The sequence below is a fragment of the Procambarus clarkii genome, chromosome 9 (assembly GCF_040958095.1).
Source record: "Procambarus clarkii isolate CNS0578487 chromosome 9, FALCON_Pclarkii_2.0, whole genome shotgun sequence".
NCBI lineage: Eukaryota > Metazoa > Arthropoda > Malacostraca > Decapoda > Cambaridae > Procambarus > Procambarus clarkii.
In genome coordinates, this window is record NC_091158.1 from 33,294,771 (window position 1) to 33,314,502 (window position 19,732).

Below are 19,732 nucleotides of genomic sequence, written 5' to 3' on the forward strand. Positions count from 1 at the left end.
GGTTATAGCCGGGTAGCTTGTCGTCACGCCGAGCGACTAAAATAAAACACAGGTTATTATCTGTTTCCACTCTCCATTTTAATTTCTTGAACATAGATATTTAGCAGCCTAATATGTTGCTACTGAATATATTTTGATTTGCAGCGTGTGTGAAGAATTCCTCGAGCTGTCATTTCCCGTGTTAATCATCTCCCAGTGTTCCATGACGAGTTCAGGAGATTCCGAGGATGAGTCATAACCGATGTCTTGGAAAACGTCTTCAAGCTAAGACCCTTTTGCGTATTCCTTAAATTACATTATCTGTGGTATATTATTCTTGCGGATCACTGTTTTCTGGATTAACATGTGTTTATTATAATCATTAATTTCTCATGTTCATAATCTATGTTCTTATTGGTGATTGTTTTATTGATTCTAAGATTGGTCATAGGATTAGTTTATTGCATAATGAACTGGTGCACGAACCACACTAGTTCCTAGACATATATGAAGTTCTAGTAATAACCCCCCAATGTAGGTGTTTGAGGCTTTGATTCAGTTAAATTATATACAGCCCATTAATTATATAAGTGATTATATTCTCTAGTATTTATCCATAGTTACTGGTTCATCTAGAATTTCTAATGATCACATTTTATTAGTTTCCCTCTTTACTATAAAAGCGGGTGGTCCTTCGTAATTGATTTTCATTACATTAATATTTAAATAAATAGAGTCAAGCCCCAAATGTCCCACAAGGAGGAGGAGGAGGAGGCGAGCGAGGAGGAAGGAGGAAAGAGGAGGAGAGCGAGGAGGAAGGAGGAAAGAGGAGAGCGAGGAGGAAGGAGGAAAGAGGAGGAGAGCGAGGAGGAAGGAGGAAGAGGGTTAGGAAGAAGGAGGAGAGCGAGGAGGAGGGCGAGAAGGAATAGGAAGTCGAGGAGGAAGGCGAGGAGGAAAGAGGGGGAGGAAGAAGGAGGGCAAGGAGGAAGGGGGAGGAGGAGGGCGACTAGGAGGACGAGGAGGAAGGAGGAGAGCAAGGAGGAAGGAGGAGGAGGAGGGCAAGGTGGAAGGAGGTGGAGAACGAGAAGGAAGGAGGAGGAGACCCGAAGAGGAAGGAGGCCGAAGAGGAAGGAGACGGAGGAAGAAGGAGGGCAAGGAGAAAGGAGGAGGAGGGCGAGGATGAAGGACGAGTAGGAGGGCGAAGAGGAAGGAGGAGGAGGAGGGAGGAGGGCAGAAGGAAGGAGGAGGAGGGCGAGGAGGAGGAGGGTGAGGAGGAAGGAGGGCGAGGAGGAGAGCGAGGAGGAAGGAGGAGGGCGAGGAGGAAGGAGGAGGGCGAATAGGAAGGAGGAGGACGAGTAGGAAGGAGGAGGAGAAGAAGGAGGAGGAGGGCGAGAAAGAAGGAGGAGGTTTAGGGCGAGGAGGAAGGAGGAGGAGGAGGGCGAATAGGAAGGAGGAGGCCGAGTAGGAAGGAGGAGGGCGAAGAGGAAGGAGGAGGAGAACAAGGAGGAAGTAGGAGGAGGAAGGAGGAGGTTTAGGACGAGGAGGCGGAAGAGGAGTAAGGAGGAGGCGAGAAGGAGGGGGGGAAGGAGGAGGGCGAGAAGGAAGGGGAGAAGGAGGAGGTCGAGGAAGAAATAGGGCAAGGAGGAGAGCGAGGAGCAGGAGGGCGACGAGGAAGAAGGAGGAGGGCAAGGAGGAAGGAGGAGGAGGAAGGCAAGGAGGAGGAGGACGGAGGAGGAGGAGGATTAGGAGAAGGAGGAAGGAGGAGGGCGAGGAGGAAGGAGGAGGAGGAGAGCGAGGAGGAAGGAGGAAGAATTTCAGGTAAGAGGATGAGGTCGAGGAGAAAGGAAGAGGTCGAGGAGGAGGGCGAGGGGTAGGAAGGAGGAGGAGGGTAAGGGCGAGGAGGAAGGAGGAGGAGGAAGGAGGAAGAGGGCGAGGATTAAACAATAGGCTTTGATTAAACAATTCTAGCAAAGGGCTATTTGGCAGCTCGGCAAGTACTCTCATGGTATTGTATGTGATGCCATCCTCTCCAGGAGAGGTTGCCTTACCTTTATTGAGTGAATTTTTAATTTCAAATGGGGTTATACCATAGTTATCATCAGGCCCACTCTCACTACAAGCAATTTCAATATTGAAGTTACGATTTATTTTGGTACTAGCCAGATGGTGTTGTACATCTAGGGGCAGGCTGCTTATACTAGCAGTGCTTGCACATTGTTGAAGCAGTATGTCGGCATAGTCTACAGGTAAATGGTGATCAAGTAAACGACTGCTAGGAAGAGAAATCTTTTTAATTTTATCCAATATTTGGGATGAGGCTGTTGCATGATTGATGCCTTGCAAAAACTGTTCCTATTGCTGGTTATACACCTGTTTCTTTAGCTCTCTAAGCTCTCGGCTGGCCTTAAGAAATATGTTGAGGGTGTCAGTTGTGTTATGTGTTTTTTACTGCTTAGCTAAGAATAGAACTGTCATGCAGGGGCTTAAAGCGTGAGTCAGTGAATCACCTCTGCCCCTTCCTCACTGTTTTGGGTCTTGTGGATTTTACAATATTGTCATAAAAAGCGGTTACTTCAGTGACCAGGTCCTCATATAATGCATTGACAGTAGTAAAACAATAAGTGTTGTACCATTCGGATATATGGAATTTGAAGTACATGTGTAAATTTTCAGGGATATTAATAATTATTTTCAAAGCTTAGGGGTTTGACATTATTGATAGTGTATGAACTGAATTTGGCAAAGTGATCACTAACTAATTCGTGAACAATTGATCCTCCGACAGCATTATCAATGAGACCGTGACCAATAACATAATCAAGCCTGCCACCCATGAGGTGTGTGACGTTAGAGGAGTCAAAGTTGAATACGGACATGTTATTGTCTCCTAAGTATTTTACAAAGATCCTGCCATTCCTGTTTGTTTTGGTGTCACCCAGGCTAGTGTGTCTAGCATTAAAATCATCCATGACAATGGTTTGAGAGCTGCTGGTGAGTTTTTGAAGAGAAGCTTCCACCATTTGGTCGCACCTTACATATACATTAACTAAATTAATATAGCCGGTCGCTATAGCAATCTGAGACTGCTGGTAATATGGGTCGAAACTTTTGTGGTTTTTAACATGTTTAAACACAAGGTTACTTTTAACATACGTCAAGATACCGACATCATGTGAACCAACACTTGAAAAGCTACATAACCTGAGAGTTTGGGTGGCGTTTTATTTTTTGTGTTTGCAGTGTATGGTTCCTGCAAGCACAGTACATCAATATTGTTGGCACCAGCGTACACCATTAGATCAAACATCCTCCTACGCACGCTTCTCACATTCCACATAAGAAATTTAAGAGTGAGTTGGTCGTGGGAAATCTGACGAAGATAAGTATTTGCGAGGTTCACAAGTTGCAGACTATTGCGTATTAGTGACAATCGTTCACAGTCATCAATGGTAAAAGAGAGCTCTTTCATCTGTGACAAGATCAGTTGTTTGCCTCCATCTTTCCTAACATTTACAATCATTTCATGTTCATCAAGATTCATAGAGGTACAAGAGGTATTGTTTGTAATGAGTTCTTGTGCGCATTTGCTAATTACAGTTAAGACACTCGGGTTTTCATATATTACACTCGCCACAACGGTACTTTCAGCACTGGAGGGGGGGGGGGGGTCAATACTTGCTTGAGACGTGTCCACACTTACATCACTGGAAGGCATTTCACTAGATACTAGGACGTTCACTTCACTCTTCGGGATGTCGAGAGGATCGCTTGAACACTGTCTTAGAGTGTTCATGTTGATCTTAGCATAAATGCTGTTTAGACCATTTTCAATGTGCGTGAGTGTTTCTTGGAGCTTACAGATAGTAATTTCAATTTTACTCATACGAGCTGGAAGTTCTAACACCTCCCTCTGCAGGGTGGTGTCAGGCTTCCCAGGTAGGCGAGGGAAGGATGCCAGGCTGTTGGTGTCAGGAACGGTGGTGGGATCATCGCGCGTGGGGGGGGGGGGGGCAGGCTGGTAGGTTGACTGGGGTAGTGGGGGGTTGCTCCAATGTGCTGTGGGGAGGGGGACGCTTGACACAGTCCTTGTGCCAGGCGGTCACACCCTCCCGCAAGCACCTGGAACACTTGTGCTTGGTGGCTGAGGATGTGGTTCTATTGGTCCCAAGGGCGTGGTCTTTATTGGGGTATTCTTTAGTGGGATGATTGCCTGCACAGTAGGCACAAGTGACAGAAGATTGACAGTGATTGGTTATGTGACCAAAGTGTTGACATTTAAAACACATGACAGCTAAGGACACCCAGGGTGTTATGGGACTGGCTGGTCGGTAGAGACTTAGGAACCTGTGATGTCTTGGGGGTGGTGCCTCATTTTTCCAGACGATGACAATCCTGTTTAGTGGCTTCACCCTAGACCTGATGCGTCTTGCACTGCACACACCTGGTAGTTCTTTCGCATGGAAGATGTCAAGGTCATGAAGGTAGAATGTGACAAGGTACTCTTTGTATCTCCTGGACCTCTCAGGAGAGTCTGCTTTACTGAATGAGATGCCACCCACTTGACCTTGGAGAAGGGCCGAGATGGTGACTTCATAGGACCTGGCTACATAGCTGTAGGGTGAGGCGTGTCCAGGGATTATGAGGTCTATGGGGTTAGCAAAAGCACTACGGACATCACGTTTCATCCAGGAGTACCTCTGGTCGCTGGTAACTACAGATGGAAATGCAAACCTGGCATATTTATTACGGGCTGCTAGAGGAGGTCGTGGTCCCCCCCCCCCCCCCCTTTGTGGGGGTGACAATGGTCATCTTGACAGCATTGCTGGTTTTCCTAAACTGTTTCTCTTTGCATAGGGTATTCCGGCTTCTGTGTACAGTAAAATTACCATCAGAGGCTGCGTCATCACTTGAGCTGGTGTCCTCCTCCGACAGGGATGTAATGGGATGGAGTGCTTGTCCGTACTGTACGTCATGCGGGGAGGTGGCCGAAGTGGACGCAAATGCATCCGAAGCATTTTGGGAAGGGTCACTGTGAGTGTCCTCTGTTACCAATCGTTCGTTACGGCTCGAGACCCTACAACAGCCAGACTTTAAAATGTCTAGGGACACTACAACTGCTGTTGTCTAGAGCAGGTCACCAGTGTAACCCCCTTAATTGATAACAGGCATACAGTTAAATTTTCCCTTAGGACTGAAGAAATATACATATAAATTTTAATATATATATTAACAATATAATCAATATTATATAAAGTACAGATGGACCAATATTTCACTATTAAGCAAAAATCAAAATACTGTCTCTCCCAGAATAAAGATCTACTAATGACACAACAGAATCTCAGACTTAACTCTCACAGATGTTACTCCTCCTGGTCCTTTGAAGCTACTGACCTACATAAGCGACAGCACTATAAATCATAACATTTTCCCCGCGAAAAATTGCCAAAGTTACAAGTATTTATAAAACTTACATGGAGCAATATATTGTGACAGGAGTAATCTTAAACTAACTTAGTAATTGGTTAGAATAATATGTATAACAAAAATAAGGTAATTGTTGCTCTATACAGTAATTAAAATAACACAAACAAAGGGGAATGATGGCATGCCCACCCAGCAACTGACTCTCCCACGAACAATTTGTCAACTCAGGCTCAAACAATTATAATTCACCTATTGTTACCCACTTATGATCATACAAATCGTTAGTTCCCATGGGAACAACTGAGCACACAAAGAAAAAAACAGTCATTCCCACAATACGTTGGGCCTAACTCCAAACATACAACAATGTAATATATAAACATATAAATGCATAAATATACATACATGAAATTATATATTACACAAAGCACATATAAATGTAAGCATATATAAATGTACAAATTAATTTATTTAATTACATATCTTAGAAAGGTACGTAACATCCCCATTAGGCAGGAGGGAAGTGACTTTAGTTGCCAGAATCACAACATGAAGTGACAAGAAACGTCAGCTTCTACCATAGTGTAGCACTTCCCAGACCTAGAACAACAGTGGCTACTAATCATAATGCAGAAACGAGATGAATAGTTCAGACACCATACAAGCAAACGTAGGTGTATACACGTTCAATTGGCAATGCTGCTGCGGGTACCTCGCTGGAAGTGTGGTTTCAGCTGGAGTGACAGGTTCTCTACCAGTGCCACGCTAATACCTACGTTATCCACCAACCCGTTCTCGCAAATTTAATAAGTCAATATTGACTTATTAAATATGTGCATAGGTGACATACTTAACATAATAGATACCCTTAAAAAGATTCATAGAAAACACCGACCTTACCTAACCTTGTTAGTATCTTAAGATAAGCATCTTATTGCTTCGTAATTACAATTATAACCTAACCTATAATAGGTATAGGTTAAGTAATAATTGTAATTACGAAGCAATAAGATGCTTATCTTAAGATACTAACAAGGTTAGGTAAGGTCGGTGTTTTCTATGAATCTTTTTAAGGGTATCTATTAATTATGTTTAGTATATCACCTATGCACGTAGTTAATAAGTCAATATTGACTTTACGAATTTGCGAGAACGGGTTGTATCCACACACACACACTCACAAGCAACATCGTCCATTCGAAGAGACTGAATTTTCACTCTTACACCATTAATGCCTCAGTTCGTCAAAATTTGAGTGAAAAACATTAATTTTAGTACACATATTAGTGAACTCTCGAGTTCATTGAACCCCTAATATGAGTATAGAATTTTCCTCATACAGGGTACTACACTTCTGACAGTACTGGTAGACTGATCTGTATTCCTATCGAAGAGTGCTGTGGGATGCGGTCCTCTTGCGAGTAGCAACACTAGGACATAGCCTGTGTATTCGTACGACACCTCAATAATAATTCTTAAAAAACTACTGACCCACTAAAATAACAAATGTACGTTCCGCCACCGACATAGTTTTTTCTAGCCCCATTATTTAATTTTCTAAGGAAATCCTGTCATTGTTATCTTTACGACAAGCTTTACAACACTGTTGCTGTTATATCCCGGTAAAGGTCTTTCATTTCAGCTTATCCGCCTTATTTGCCAGAACATTATCATTGTTATATCAGGTGTTTAGGCTCTTGACTCTCACACTACCTCAATGTAGAACAACCTCCCACCTGAGATGGTCATGGGGGAGATCAGTTGGGTCTCATATTAGCAATAATTGGGTCTTTGGTGTGAGAGGATCGATTAACCATCGGAAGGTGTCCATGGGATTGATGTTGGTGGCTGGGAGGTGCTGGGATTATGATAGTTTGAGTCCATTGAATCTAAATGGATAAGTCATGGAAAAATATGGCAGATAAGGTTAATGGGGTTAGGAGATGATGGGAAAAAAGGAGAACAAAATAAGTGCTGCAGAGTGTGATAGATCGTAAGGCAACAAGTGTTGAAGAGGCTTGAGGATTTGACGAGAAGAGACATGCACTTGTGGACGGTTAGTAATGAATATTACTGGTACGACTAGGATGACGAGGAGCAATGTGAGTGGAATGACAAGATGGGGTGTATTTATTGTAGGATAGAGTGGGTTAGTTGGAGGTGTGGATATTGTTGGCATAGTTAAGTAGCAGCACGCAGGAATCGGATGAGGAAGAAATTAGTGACCCAGAGAGAGAGAGTGGGTGTGGTGTGTATTTATCTAATAATGTTATTTTAGAAAGGAGCTACATCGTTTGGGGAAAATGTTGGACGGTTGTTAGACAGATGTTGAAACAAATCATCTCGCTCGAAAGCATCCTACCCTGCCGAAGACGCTGACGGAGGGGTCTGAAGGAAGGTTTTGAAGGAGCGCACCAAAGCCATACAGGAGGGATGAGGTGAAGTCCACCGGACGCCCTCCAGCCACCCACTGCCACGCCCTTTGCAGCAGCCACAGGGTCACGCCCCACGCCACCACGCACACCAGCAGCGCTACCCACAGCTCTCCTGGGTGAGGTAGTTGCCAAAAAGTTTATTTTTGTTTTTAGATTGATAATGAAAATTGGCAGTGTTCTGTGTCTCCGATTTACTGTCTGTAATTCTGTATGACTCACTTTCTTTTTCTGTCTCCCTCTCTCTTTCTCTCTCACTCCCTTCTTCTGTCTTTCCCTCACCCTGCTTCTCTCGTTTTCTCTCTCACCACACACAGAAGTCCTCGAAACTGAGGACTTCTTTGTGTGTTTAAGTTCATTGCAGTTGTGTAAGTATGTTACAACTAAGTATGTTAGTGTGAGAAGAGAAGCTGAGAAAAAGTATGAAAATGATATAGCTAATAAAGCCAAGACCTACCCAAAGCTACTACACAGTCACATCAGGAGGAAAACAACAGTAAAGGAACAGGTGATGAAACTTAGAACAGGTGAGGACAGGTACACAGAAAATGACAAAGAGGTGTGTGAGGATTTCAACAAGAGGTTCCAGGAGGTCTTCACAATAGAACGAGGAGAGGTCACTGCGCTAGGAGAGATGGCAGTAAACCAGGCGACCTTGGAAGGGTTCGAAATTACTAGAGATGAGGTTAAGAGGCACCTGTTGGATCTGGACGTGAGAAAGGCTGTTGGCGCAGATGGAATCTCACCATGGGTATTGAAAGAGGGTGCAGGAGCGCTCTGCTTGCCAATCTTCATAGTATATAGTAGGTCACTGGAAACGGGAGACCTACCAGAAATATGGAAGACTGCTTATGTAGTCCCAATATACAAAAAGGGTGACAGACAAGAGGCACTGAACTACAGGCCAGTGTCCTTAACTTGTATACCATGCAAGATGATGGAGAAGATCGTGACAAAACACCTAGTAACACATCGGGAGAGATGAGACTTCGTGACAACCCATCAACATGGGTTCAGGGAGGGTAAATCTTGCCTTACAGGCTTGTCAGGTGACAAAGATTAGGCAAGAAAGAGAATGATGGGCGGACTGGATTTTTTTGGATTGTCGGAAAGCCTTTGACACAGTACCCCATAAAAGGCTGATGCATAAACTGGGGAAACAGGCAGGAGAAACTGGTAGGGCGCTCCAGTGGATAAGAGAGTACCTAAGCGATAGGAAGCAGATTGTTACAGTGAGAGGTGAGACCTCAGATTGGCGAGAAGTCACCAGTGGAGTCTCACAGGGCTTCATTCAGGGTCCACAGGGTTAATGTGGACCTGAATGAATGGTCCAACAAACGGTTATTAAGGTTCAACCCGAGTAAATATAAAGTAATGAAACATGGCAGTGGAAACAGGAGGCCAGACACAGAATACCGAATGGGGTGAGGAAGTCCTTCATGAAACGGGCAGAGAGAAAAATCTGGGAGTTGATATCACACCATATCTCTCTTCTGAAGCCAACAACAAAAGAATAATACTATCTGCAGCGTATGCGAAGCTGGCTAACATCAGAACTGCCTTCAAGAACCTGTGTAAGGAATTATTTAGAACCTTATATACCACATATGCAAGACCAATCCTGGATTATACGGCCCCAGCATGGAGCCCGTACCTTGTAAAGCACAAGGCGAAACTTGAAATAGTTCAGAGGTATGCCACTAGGCTAGTCCCAGAACTAAGAGGCATGAGTTACGAGGAAAGGCTATGGGAAATGCACCACACTGGAAGACAGAAGAGTAAGGGGAGACATGATCACTGCCTACAAAATTCTCAGAAGAATTGACAGGGGTAAATAAAGATAAATTGTTTAACACGAGTGGTACGCGAACAAGGGGACACAGGTGGAAGTTGAGTACTCAAATGAGCCACAGAGACATTAGAAAGAACTTTTTCAGAGTCAGAGTAGTTAGTAAATGGAATGCACTAGGAAGTAATATGGTGGAGGCTGAATCCATACACAGTTTCATATGTAGATATGATAGAGCCCAGTAGGCTCAGGAATCTGTACATCAGTTGATTGACGGTTGAAATGCGGACACCAAAGAGCCAACTCTCAACCCCAACAAGCACAACCAGGTGAGTACAACTAGGAGTGTACACACACACAAAAGAGAACATAGTTTTAAGCTAAGAAAACAGAGGTACCCGCAAAAATCGAAAATGTTCGTTTGCAAACAGAGTGGTAGACGGTTGGAACAAACTAAGTGAGAAAGGTGGTGGAGGCCAAAACTGTCAGTAGTTCCAAAGCATTATAAGACAAAGAGTACTGGGAAGACAGGACACCACAAGCGTACTCTCAAGAGACTATGGAGTTGAGCTCTGGTTTTCAGTCTGGAGCGGCCTCTCCCGGGTGCAAAGCCTGGGTTGTTGATGCGGGTGAAAGCTGTCACCCATGCTGCAGGTCCTCCCTCTCCACGGCGCTGAAAGTCTTGAATTGAAAGGCAAACGCCAATGTTTCCAGCGCCGTCACAGTGTCAGGTCTTTGTTGCCGAAGTTGAAGGCAACAACGAAAGGTCCAAGGTGCTCCAGCTCCGAAGTTTACCTCGAAGTTGGTAAAAGAAGGCACAGGGGATTCCAAAACCGGAGACCGTCGTCGTCGGGGCTGGAGAACAACCCCAGCAAGGACAAGATGGAGATGGACGTTCGAGCCCCGCATCTACGGGTTCCAGACAGAGATCATCACAGCCTCCTTTTACCCGAGGCTGGCATCCTTCATGACCCAGCGCAAGGAAGAGTAATAATTATTTATAACAACAATTATTATAATAATAATAATAATATAATTAATTATTACTCTTCCTTCTGCTGGGTCATGAAGGAAGGGTAACTACACTAAAGTAATTACACACTCATTATTCGGTAAAATTTGCTTCTAATAAACCTAATATTACCAAATAACAATATTGACAATGAATACGAACATCAGACATAATGCAAAAGTTTCTCATCCAAATCATTTGAGTGAAATATACCTTCAAAAGGACGTACAAGAGCGAGATATTTAGGCAGGAGCGTGGGCTTGAGAGAGGTGACCGTAAACGGGTCAGAAGGATAGCACTTGAGGTACTCAACAACCCTCAGGCGGTTCGCCGTTGGTCCAGTAACGGTGCAGAAGTCCATTTGTTCCCGCTGGAGCAGACCAATCATCCCGCTGAAGTTGCCCACAGTCATCTCCACTCCCCAGGTACGATTTGGTTCCTCATGGGTTTCGAAACTGTGTATCGATTTGGCTTTGTTAAGTTCTTATTCTCGTACATTTATAATTATTTTAGGGAATACATTTATTTCAAGATATATAACTAGAGAGTTCAGAACGAAATAATGTTTTTTTAATAATATATGCATAGAAGAGTTTAGAACAAAGAATAAGCTCATTGGCAACAGTGAATGGAGTAAGCACCTTAACCAATATTTTGTCATTAATTTATATGACAATCAGAGAGAAATATTCAACGTTGTACAACATTGCTGTATCTCAAACAGTTGAGATTGAAGCTGATTAATCTACATCTATATGTGACACTTGCTTACACCCTGTCCCTAATGTAAAACACATGCACACTGTAATGGTGTGCATCTGTTTAACCCCTGTGCAGGTGTTTAACTCATTAAACATGGGTTTAACCTATTAAACATGGGTGGAGGTGTTTAACCCATTATTAACTCTGTAATGGTTAAGAAATCTCTAAGAGAACTAACAAATTGGAGTTATTGTAGTCCATTTAACATATACCCCAACAACCTTAAACATGGAACACCGAAGCTGTATGTCTATATATCTATGGGCCTTACAAGCTTTCTCTCCCATGGTACGTCACCATCTGTAGTAAACACCTCTGTACTTGTAATTACTCCAAGCAACTGCCGAGCTTCTATGTCCTCCTCTGATGATTCCTGGCTGCGCCACCAGAGGGTGCAGACGTCGAGCTCTGGCTGTCAGTGGTCGTTTGCCGTTGCTGAGTGGCGGTTGCTGTTGGGGGGTGTGAAGTTCCCGCTGGTCGGGGCCCCACCTGCCAGTATGGACGGGGCTGGTACTAGCCGTATCAGAAGAATAGACACAGTGCGTCTGGATTTTTCTGCTGATGTGGATTGGCCCGTTGTAGAAGTTGCCCTCCTCGACGTCCTCCGTGTTGACGTCCCCGAGCTCCTGGGCCTAGAGAAGTTGTCGCCCGCCCGTGTTGCGGTGTCGTTCGCCAAGTCACATGTATACCGGGAGTTTGTGGCCCGCTGGAATGGCCGCACGCTTCCTCTTCCAGATTCGGCTGTGTCTGTAGCGATCTCGGATCCCTGGGGGCCCTTGACGTTTGTGAGTATTCACGGCGTGCCGGTGACCATCCCCGAGGCGGCCCTCATGGCCTTGTTTACGCGGTTTGGGTCGGTGGTGAAGCACCGGTTCAATGCTATTAGTGCGGGCTGAACTAATACTAATACCGGACTGAAGGGGGTCCGGCTGGGTTCACGCACGCTTGTCATGCGGCTCACAAGCCCTATACCGTCCAGGGTCTCATATCGTGGGCTGTCTCTGAGGACCTTCTATCAGGGGCAGACCCGGACGTGTTTCCGGTGTGGTGCTGAGGGCCACGTCGCGGCCGGTTGTGACGCTCCTCATACAGATGCCCCTTCAGTTTTCCTAGAGGATGATTTTCCTCGCTTATCTGTACGTGTGGACTCCCCGGCGGATTCTCGCTCTGTGCTCGTGCCTGGTGTGGATCCTGCGGCGGTTCCGGATGTCGATATGTCTGGACCGGATGTGTCTGCCCCGCCGGTGAGCTCGGGGGACCTGGGGGCGCCTGTTTTGGACCTTCATCGTTCGATGCCTGTGGAAGTGCATTCGCATCCGGTGACCTTGGGGGATGCTGTAGGGGTGGTGCCTGAGTCTCCTGCTGGAGGCCGTCTGCTTCCTGGGGCTGACGGTGCGGTGGTATGTGTGTCTCCGCCCACGTCTTCTGCCTCGTCGACTCTGGGAGTTTCCTCGTTGACGAGTACCTCTTCTATTCAGCAGGTTCCGTCGCCATCCCTGGATACCTCACGTGTGCTGACGTCTTCCCTTCCGCCTGTTGTGTCTCTTCCTTCTCCAACTCCGGTCTCCGTTCCTAGTGGTGGCTTTTTGCCCCGCGTTGTTGAGGCTGCTGTTCTGCGTGAACGTGCTGCCCCGATTTTGGGGCCGCCTGTCGATGGTTCTTCTGGGACACTGCTTGTTGGGGGTGACAGCTCCGACGATCAGCGGCCTCTGTTTAAGCGCCGTCGCTCGGCTCGGGGTGCGTCACCTCGCCGGTCGTGGGCAGAGGAGCGGGATGAAATGGAGGATGATGATGTGGCCGACGCTGTGTTGCCTCCTGTGGTGCCTTCTGAGTTGGATGCTGTGCCTCCTGCTGGTGGCTCCCCTCAGTGGGCTGTTGCCCCTGGTAAGAGCGACCTTGTGGTGGTGTTGACGAAGGATGTGAAGCGGGGGGCCTCTGCTCCTGTTCTGGTTGGTGGGGGGCTCTAGGGCCCTTGCGGAGCCACCCTCCGCGGGTCTCGGTGCGGTTCCTGACACCCAACGGTGTGCACGCCCTAGTGGGCGGGCCAGTGTGCGGCCTGCAGTGCAGTCAGATGTGCTTCCCAGTGTGCGCCCGTGTGCCCAGCGTCCTCGGGGGAAACCTGTCCCTTTTGTCCTCTCGACCGGAGAGGTGCTCGACGTATCTACGGCAACTGTGACTTTTCAGTGTACTGACTCAGTGCATCCTGTTCCCTGGTGCTCTTCTACCATCTGGGTTCCAAGTGCGCAGTGTTTTGTCTCGGGAGTGCCGAATTCGATGCCTCGGCCTACTGCGACTCCTGGGTGTCCGATTTCTGACAGTCTCCAACTTGTTTGGGAGGCTTATTGTTTACGGTTTCCTGCTCGGGAGTACCCGGAGAAGTATGAGTGATTGGTTTATTGGTGTGTTTGGTTTCTGTCTGTATTGTGCGTAATGTTTTCCCGGTACCTGCGTGCACAGGTGGGTGACCTTGTCTGTGCGTGTGGGTGGTGTGGGTATTGTTCTTGCCCCTGCATGGCTTGTTTTCTTGTATGTTTTGTGCTATGCACTTGGTGTGTGTGTTTGTGTTGTGTTTTATGCTATTTATGTCGTGATATTTATTTGTAACATTCTGTTTGTTTGTTTGTGTGTGTGGGTGTGTAACCATCCAGTGCCCGTTTCGGGGTTTTCTTATTGTGCCTTATTTTGTGTGTTTTCTTTCTTGGTTTTTGTTTGTTTCGTTTGCATCCGTGTTTTCGCACTTTGCTATGTTTGTCCTGTATGTATGTATGATTTGTTTTCTATTGTCTGGTTTGTGTATTGTGTATTTCTTTTATAAAAATCTAATTTTGTATATGTATGCGTGTCTGGTGTATTCTGTGTATGGTTGTTGTGTCTTTCCATGTCCGTATGCGTCCGTTAGTTGTATGTCCATTATTATGTTTAATTTTGTATTCGGTCTTATGTCCCTGGAGTTTCTAGGGTCTTGTACTGCAATGTTCTTTTATGCATGTGTTTCTACTTATGTTTTGTTGTCATGTTCTTGTTCTTCTGTTCATGTCTTGTATCTTGTGCTATACTTTGTATATTTCTTTTATAAAAAAAAAGAAAGAAAAAAAGTCCTCCTCTGATAATTATGGAGCTACTGCCATGAACATACTGTTAAACAAAGTATTTGACTATCTACCTATTGACTCTAGCTGACGAGCTGGACACCTCATACTTTCAATTTGCACTCAACAATGTTTATTCAACAACGCTCTGTAGTTTCGTGGTGTCGTAAACTACCGGTATTAAACTACCGGTACCGCAATACACAAGGCAGCTATGTTCTATCTCTGTTTCTGGAAGCTTCTTGAAGCTCTTGACAAAGGTTAACCCACCAAACTTTATAAGAGATATGCTAAATAGAAAAGTGTTTCGGGTCATATATTTCTCGGCTATATATTTATTAATTTGATACCAGGTATGCAAATTAACAGTGAAATGTCTCTCTAAAACTGGGGTCAAACAAGCTGCTGTTCTTAGTCCAATTCTGTTTATCTATTTTGATCCATTGTTAATAGCTTTAGAGCCAGAAGGGTTGGCTGTCGCATAACTAGTATAAAGATTAATGTTTTCTAATATGCTGATGGTCTAGTTCTATTCACACCTACCAAAGGGGCTATGGAAATTTGTATAGATATTTGAGAGATATAGTGCAGGATTCCACCTTACGTTCATTTCTATAAGAAGGTTGATTTTACCTCAAAGGACTGGTTTTATCGATATCCCAATCTAAAATTACTAGGCGAAGATATTCCAGTAAAGTATTCTGAAAAACATTTTGGGCATATTATATCCTCAAAGGGCTCACTTGTCAATATTTCGGATGCAATTAGAGACCTGAAGGTCAGAGGAAATGTCATCCGTAGCGAATTGGGTCATATTGATACCTGGTCGTAAGTAAAGTTGTTAACCAGTCATTATCTAAGCCTGTATGAATGTGAACTTTGTGACCTACAAAATAATTACCTTTATGTGCCTAATTGTGAATGAAGGAAATGTTCTAGACATACTTTGGGTGTTCATTCTCGCACTCCTTGTAGTCTCGCACCTGGTGTGATCACACCCACACTACAGGAATCATCAGGATAAATGATATCATTCACAAACGAATGATATAATTTTACATGAAGGTAATCACCTATCCATTAAGCTCTATTACTCCTAATGAGAGTCACACAACCGAATTTCTAACGAAATCACAAGAAATCTGGAGGCCCCTCCTGAAGCCAGTCCTAGTTTCCCATATGACCCCCCCCCCCCTTCCCGCTCAGCTCGTTGTCGCCGTGTGGGGGCTTAATGGGCGGCTGTCGGAGTGTGATGCTCCTTGGGACAGTCCTCTGTCCTTTTCTAGCCTTGTGCTCCTGCTGCCGTCCTCTCCAATTCTGCTGGGCATCTTTTCCTTTTCCTTCTGTTTCGTTTTTCTCCCCCCTCTTCTCCTATCGGCTTGCCGTTTCAAGCCGACCTTTTGCTCGTTCTGGTTCTTCCCTTGGACTTCTTCTATTTTGACGCCCGGGTGCTTGAGGAGGCATACTCTTGCACCCATAGAACTGTAGTACCCGATGTCGAGAGCGAGGGGAACCTTTTATTGTCAATCCACTTTCGTCACTGAACCCGATCTCGACGGACTGTCGGTTTCTTAAGGTGGCGTTTGTGGGGCGTATACTCACGACGCACCCCTAGGAGGCCCCGGCAAGATAGGCGATAGCTTCTTGTTGGGTGTCCTGCCTCTAATTGTGGCTCCATGGTGGGTGTGGGGGCACATTCGTGAATGAATTCTTCTTTTCGTAATGATGATAACCCCTGTTTTGGCTGCTTCTGGTTTACCTTCTCAGGCTCGTGGGGTGGGCGACCAAGCCCCCGAGTCAGACCGTATTGGAAGACCGGGCTCTGTAGCCTCCGCTGCATTGGGCCCCGACCTTGCTCCTCCTTTGGCCTCTCTGACTCCTTCCCCTGGCTCCCCTCCCTCCTCTGTGGTTGGGTCGAGCCCCAAGCCCCCAGTGGTGACTACCTCGTCCCCTGGCGTGGCTCCTTCTCTAGTTGTAACTACTGCGTCTTTTAACCCCTCTCTCTGGGGGTTCTCACCGCCGTCTTCGTCACGGCCGCCCTCGCTCGATTCCTTCCAGTTCTGCTACCTATCAAGCCTTGTTTGGTCCCGCTTCGTGGGCCAAATATTTTGATCTCCTCCCTCTTGATTCTGCGCCTCCTGACGATTTCTCCCTCCATCGACATCTCGTTGATTCCGTGGATGCCTCCATTACTTTCAACCCCACTCGTCTCGGTACACGTGTCGTTGCTGCTCCTTCTCAGGATGCTGCTTCCCGCTTGGCTGCCTTATCCTTCCTTGGCGAGACCCCTGTTCGGGTCTCGAAGAAAGCTCAGTTGAATGCCAGTGTTGGCACTATTTTGCTCCCGCCCCATGTTGCGACCGGTGTTCGAGACCTGCGCGACTGCCACGACGATATTCGACAAATCCTTGCTGCCCAGGGCCATTCTATTCTCCAGGTGGACACGTTTACTCGTCCCCCTCGTGGTAGTCGCCGTCAACCCCTCCGGGTTGTGAAGATTACCTTTGATGGTAGGACCCTTCCACCCTCTGTCATTCTTGCTGGTGCCAGGTGCTCTGTCCAGGAGTACATTCCTTCTCCTCGGCTCTGCAACAAGTGCTGGAGGTTTGGGCATGGTGCCCTCCGCTGTTCCTGGACTGTCTCTCTCTGTCCTTTGTGTGGTGGCGAAGGTCACTCTAAGTCGGAGTGCACTTCTCCCCAGGCTCGTTGCCTCAACTGCGGTGAGGCCCATCCTGCCTTCTCCCGTGCGTGTGTCCATTACAAGCTTGAGGCAGCCGTCCTCAACTTGAAGCACCGGGAGCGTTTATCTTTTCCTGAGGCGAGACGCCAGGTTCGCCGGCTCCCGCCTTATGCTCAAGTCTCTTATGCTCGTGTGTTGCGCTCTTCCTCTCCTCGTCCTTCCCGCCTTCCTCAGACTCACAACCGTTTCCGGGCCTTAGACCCTGATGCGCCCACTGCCCCCTCCTCTGTTCCTTTGGGTTCTCTCCCGAAGGATCCTCCTCCTGGTCCTCTGTCAGGGGTTCCCCTTCCTTCTACCTGGTCTGTCGTGTCTCCTGTGTTTTCTTCCTCGTCTCCCTCCGTTCCTCCTTCCTATCCTTCCCCTCCGTTTCTTGACTCTCCCCGCCGCCTGTCGGTGCGGGCTGATGTCCATCGCTCTCCAAACGGCCGTCATGTGTGCTCTCGTTCAGCTTCTCCTGTTGAGACGCTAGAATCCGTTGCCCAGTACGTGGTTGCTGGAACACCTGTCTCTTTACGTCAGAAGCGTAAACCTGGCTCCTCTCCTTCCTCCTCCCCGGCGGGTAAGAAGGTTTCGCTTTCTTCCTCGGCCCCTACTTCTTCCTCTCTCGCTCCTTCCCCTCCCATTTCGGTGGTTGCGCCCCCTGTTCCTGCCATGGAGGTTTCTTTAGCCCCCGCTTCCCTCTCAGTTGCTGCCCTTGCTGAGGTACGCTCCCCTCTTTCTACCCCTCCTCTTCCTGCTGCTGTCCTTGCCTGCTCCTCTCCGTTGTCTCCTCCTCTTCCTCCTCCTCCTCCTCCGGACCCCGCCCGCCCACCTCTGATCTATTCTCCCGTTTCCTTCCCTCCGTATTTGCTCAGTTTACCCATGCCCCCTAACCCTGACTTTGCTGACCCTGATCCCGACCCTGATATTCTTTAACGTGCTCTGTTGCTCTTTCGCCTTTGTTTCTTCCCTGTTCTCTGTTTTTGTCCTTTCTCTTCTCGTCGTTGTCCATTCTTCAATGGAACGTTCGAGGTTATTACGCCAATTTCCTCGAACTCCAACTTCTGATTTCGCGGTTTTCGCCCCTTTGTGTCTGTCTCCAGGAGCCGATGCTTGGTGCTCGTCCTGGTCGTTTTCGTGGCTATTCCTTTCTCTCTCCCCCCCCAGCTGTTGCTGGGGCTTCTAATTCTTCTGCTCTTTTGCTTCGTGCTGATGTTCCCTTTGTTCCTTTACTTTTTCCTTCACCTCTCCATTGTTCTGCTGCTCGTGTCTTTGTGGGGAAATGGTACACTGTTTGTTCCATTTATCTCCCCCCGAGTGTCCCGCTTTCTCTTCCTGATTTGAAACACCTCCTAGACTCCTTGCCGGAGCCTGTGCTCCTGCTGGGTGACTTCAATTGTCGTCATTCTCTTTGGGGTGACGTTCTGAAGAATACCCGGGGTCGCCTTCTTGAGCCGTTTCTCCTCTCTTCTTCCCTGTCTCTTCTGAATTCTGGTGAGCCCACTCATTTGGACTCTCGGACTCGCACCCCCTTTCTTGTCTTGATCTTTCTCTCTGCTCTTCTTCTCTTTACTCAGATTTCACGTGGCAGGTTCTTGATGACCTCCATGGAAGTGATCATTTCCCCATCCTTGTTTCCTTTTTCTCTTTTCGCCCTTCCCTCTCTTTCCCTAGGTGGCAGTTTGCTAAGGCGGACTGGACCCTATTTTCCCTCAGTGCTACTCTCTCTGACCTCTCCCTTCCGCCTCTCTCTCGCGCTCTCCTCCTTTTTCATGACACTGTCTTCAACGCTGCCCTCCGCTCTATCCCTCGCTCTTCCTCCCGGGGTCCACGGAAGTGCGTTCCCTGGTGGAATGCAGACTGTGCTCGAGCTGTCTGCTGTAAGCGTGCAGCCTGGAAGAAGCACTGTCGTCGGCAGACGACCGATTCTTTTCTTTTCTTTCGGAAAGCGAGTGCGGTGGCCCGTAGGGCCATCCGTACGGCTAAACGTGAATGTTGGGCATCTTATGTCTCAACAATTACGTCCGAAACCCCTCTGGCCCAGATCTGGAAGCGTATCCGCAAGATAGCGGGTAAGTTCGTTCCCGATGTTTCACCTGTCCTTCACCTCCATGATACTCTTGTGGCGAACCCGTTGCAGGTCGCTTCCGAACTGGGTTCCCACTTTTCTTCTGTTAGCTCTGGTCTTCATCTTCCCCAGTCTTTCCTTCTTCGTAAACCTGTCCTTGAGTCTCGTCCTTTAGATTTCTGCACTCATCTTCAGCTTCCCTATAATGATCCCTTCTCTCTCTCTGAACTTCGTTCTGCCCTGGCCCTCTGCGGTTCTACGGCGGCGGGCTCCGATGGTATTCATTATGAGATGCTTCGCCATCTCCCTCCGAGCACGTCTCAGTATTTACTGAAGCTGTATAATCGGATCTGGGAGTCGTCGTCAGTCCCTGAGGACTGGCTCGATGCCGTTGTCCTCCCTGTTCGCAAACCGGGGTCTCTGGGTACTTCCCCTAAGGACTTTCGCCCTATTGC

General features: G+C 47.1%; 1 protein-coding gene across 1 annotated transcript in view; it reads right to left on the minus strand.

The window, feature by feature from the left end:
* LOC123749908 (probable glutamate receptor) overlaps positions 1-11,051 on the minus strand; it is a 34,871-nt gene extending 23,820 nt beyond the window's left edge. Inside the window, exons 1-2 of the mRNA XM_045732031.2 lie at positions 10,853-11,051; positions 7,769-7,953 (exon numbers count right to left, since the gene is read on the minus strand). Coding sequence (XP_045587987.2) covers positions 7,769-7,953; positions 10,853-11,051 — 384 coding nt within the window. The remainder of the gene's footprint in view (positions 1-7,768; positions 7,954-10,852) is intronic.
* Between the last annotated feature and the right edge of the window lie 8,681 nt (positions 11,052-19,732).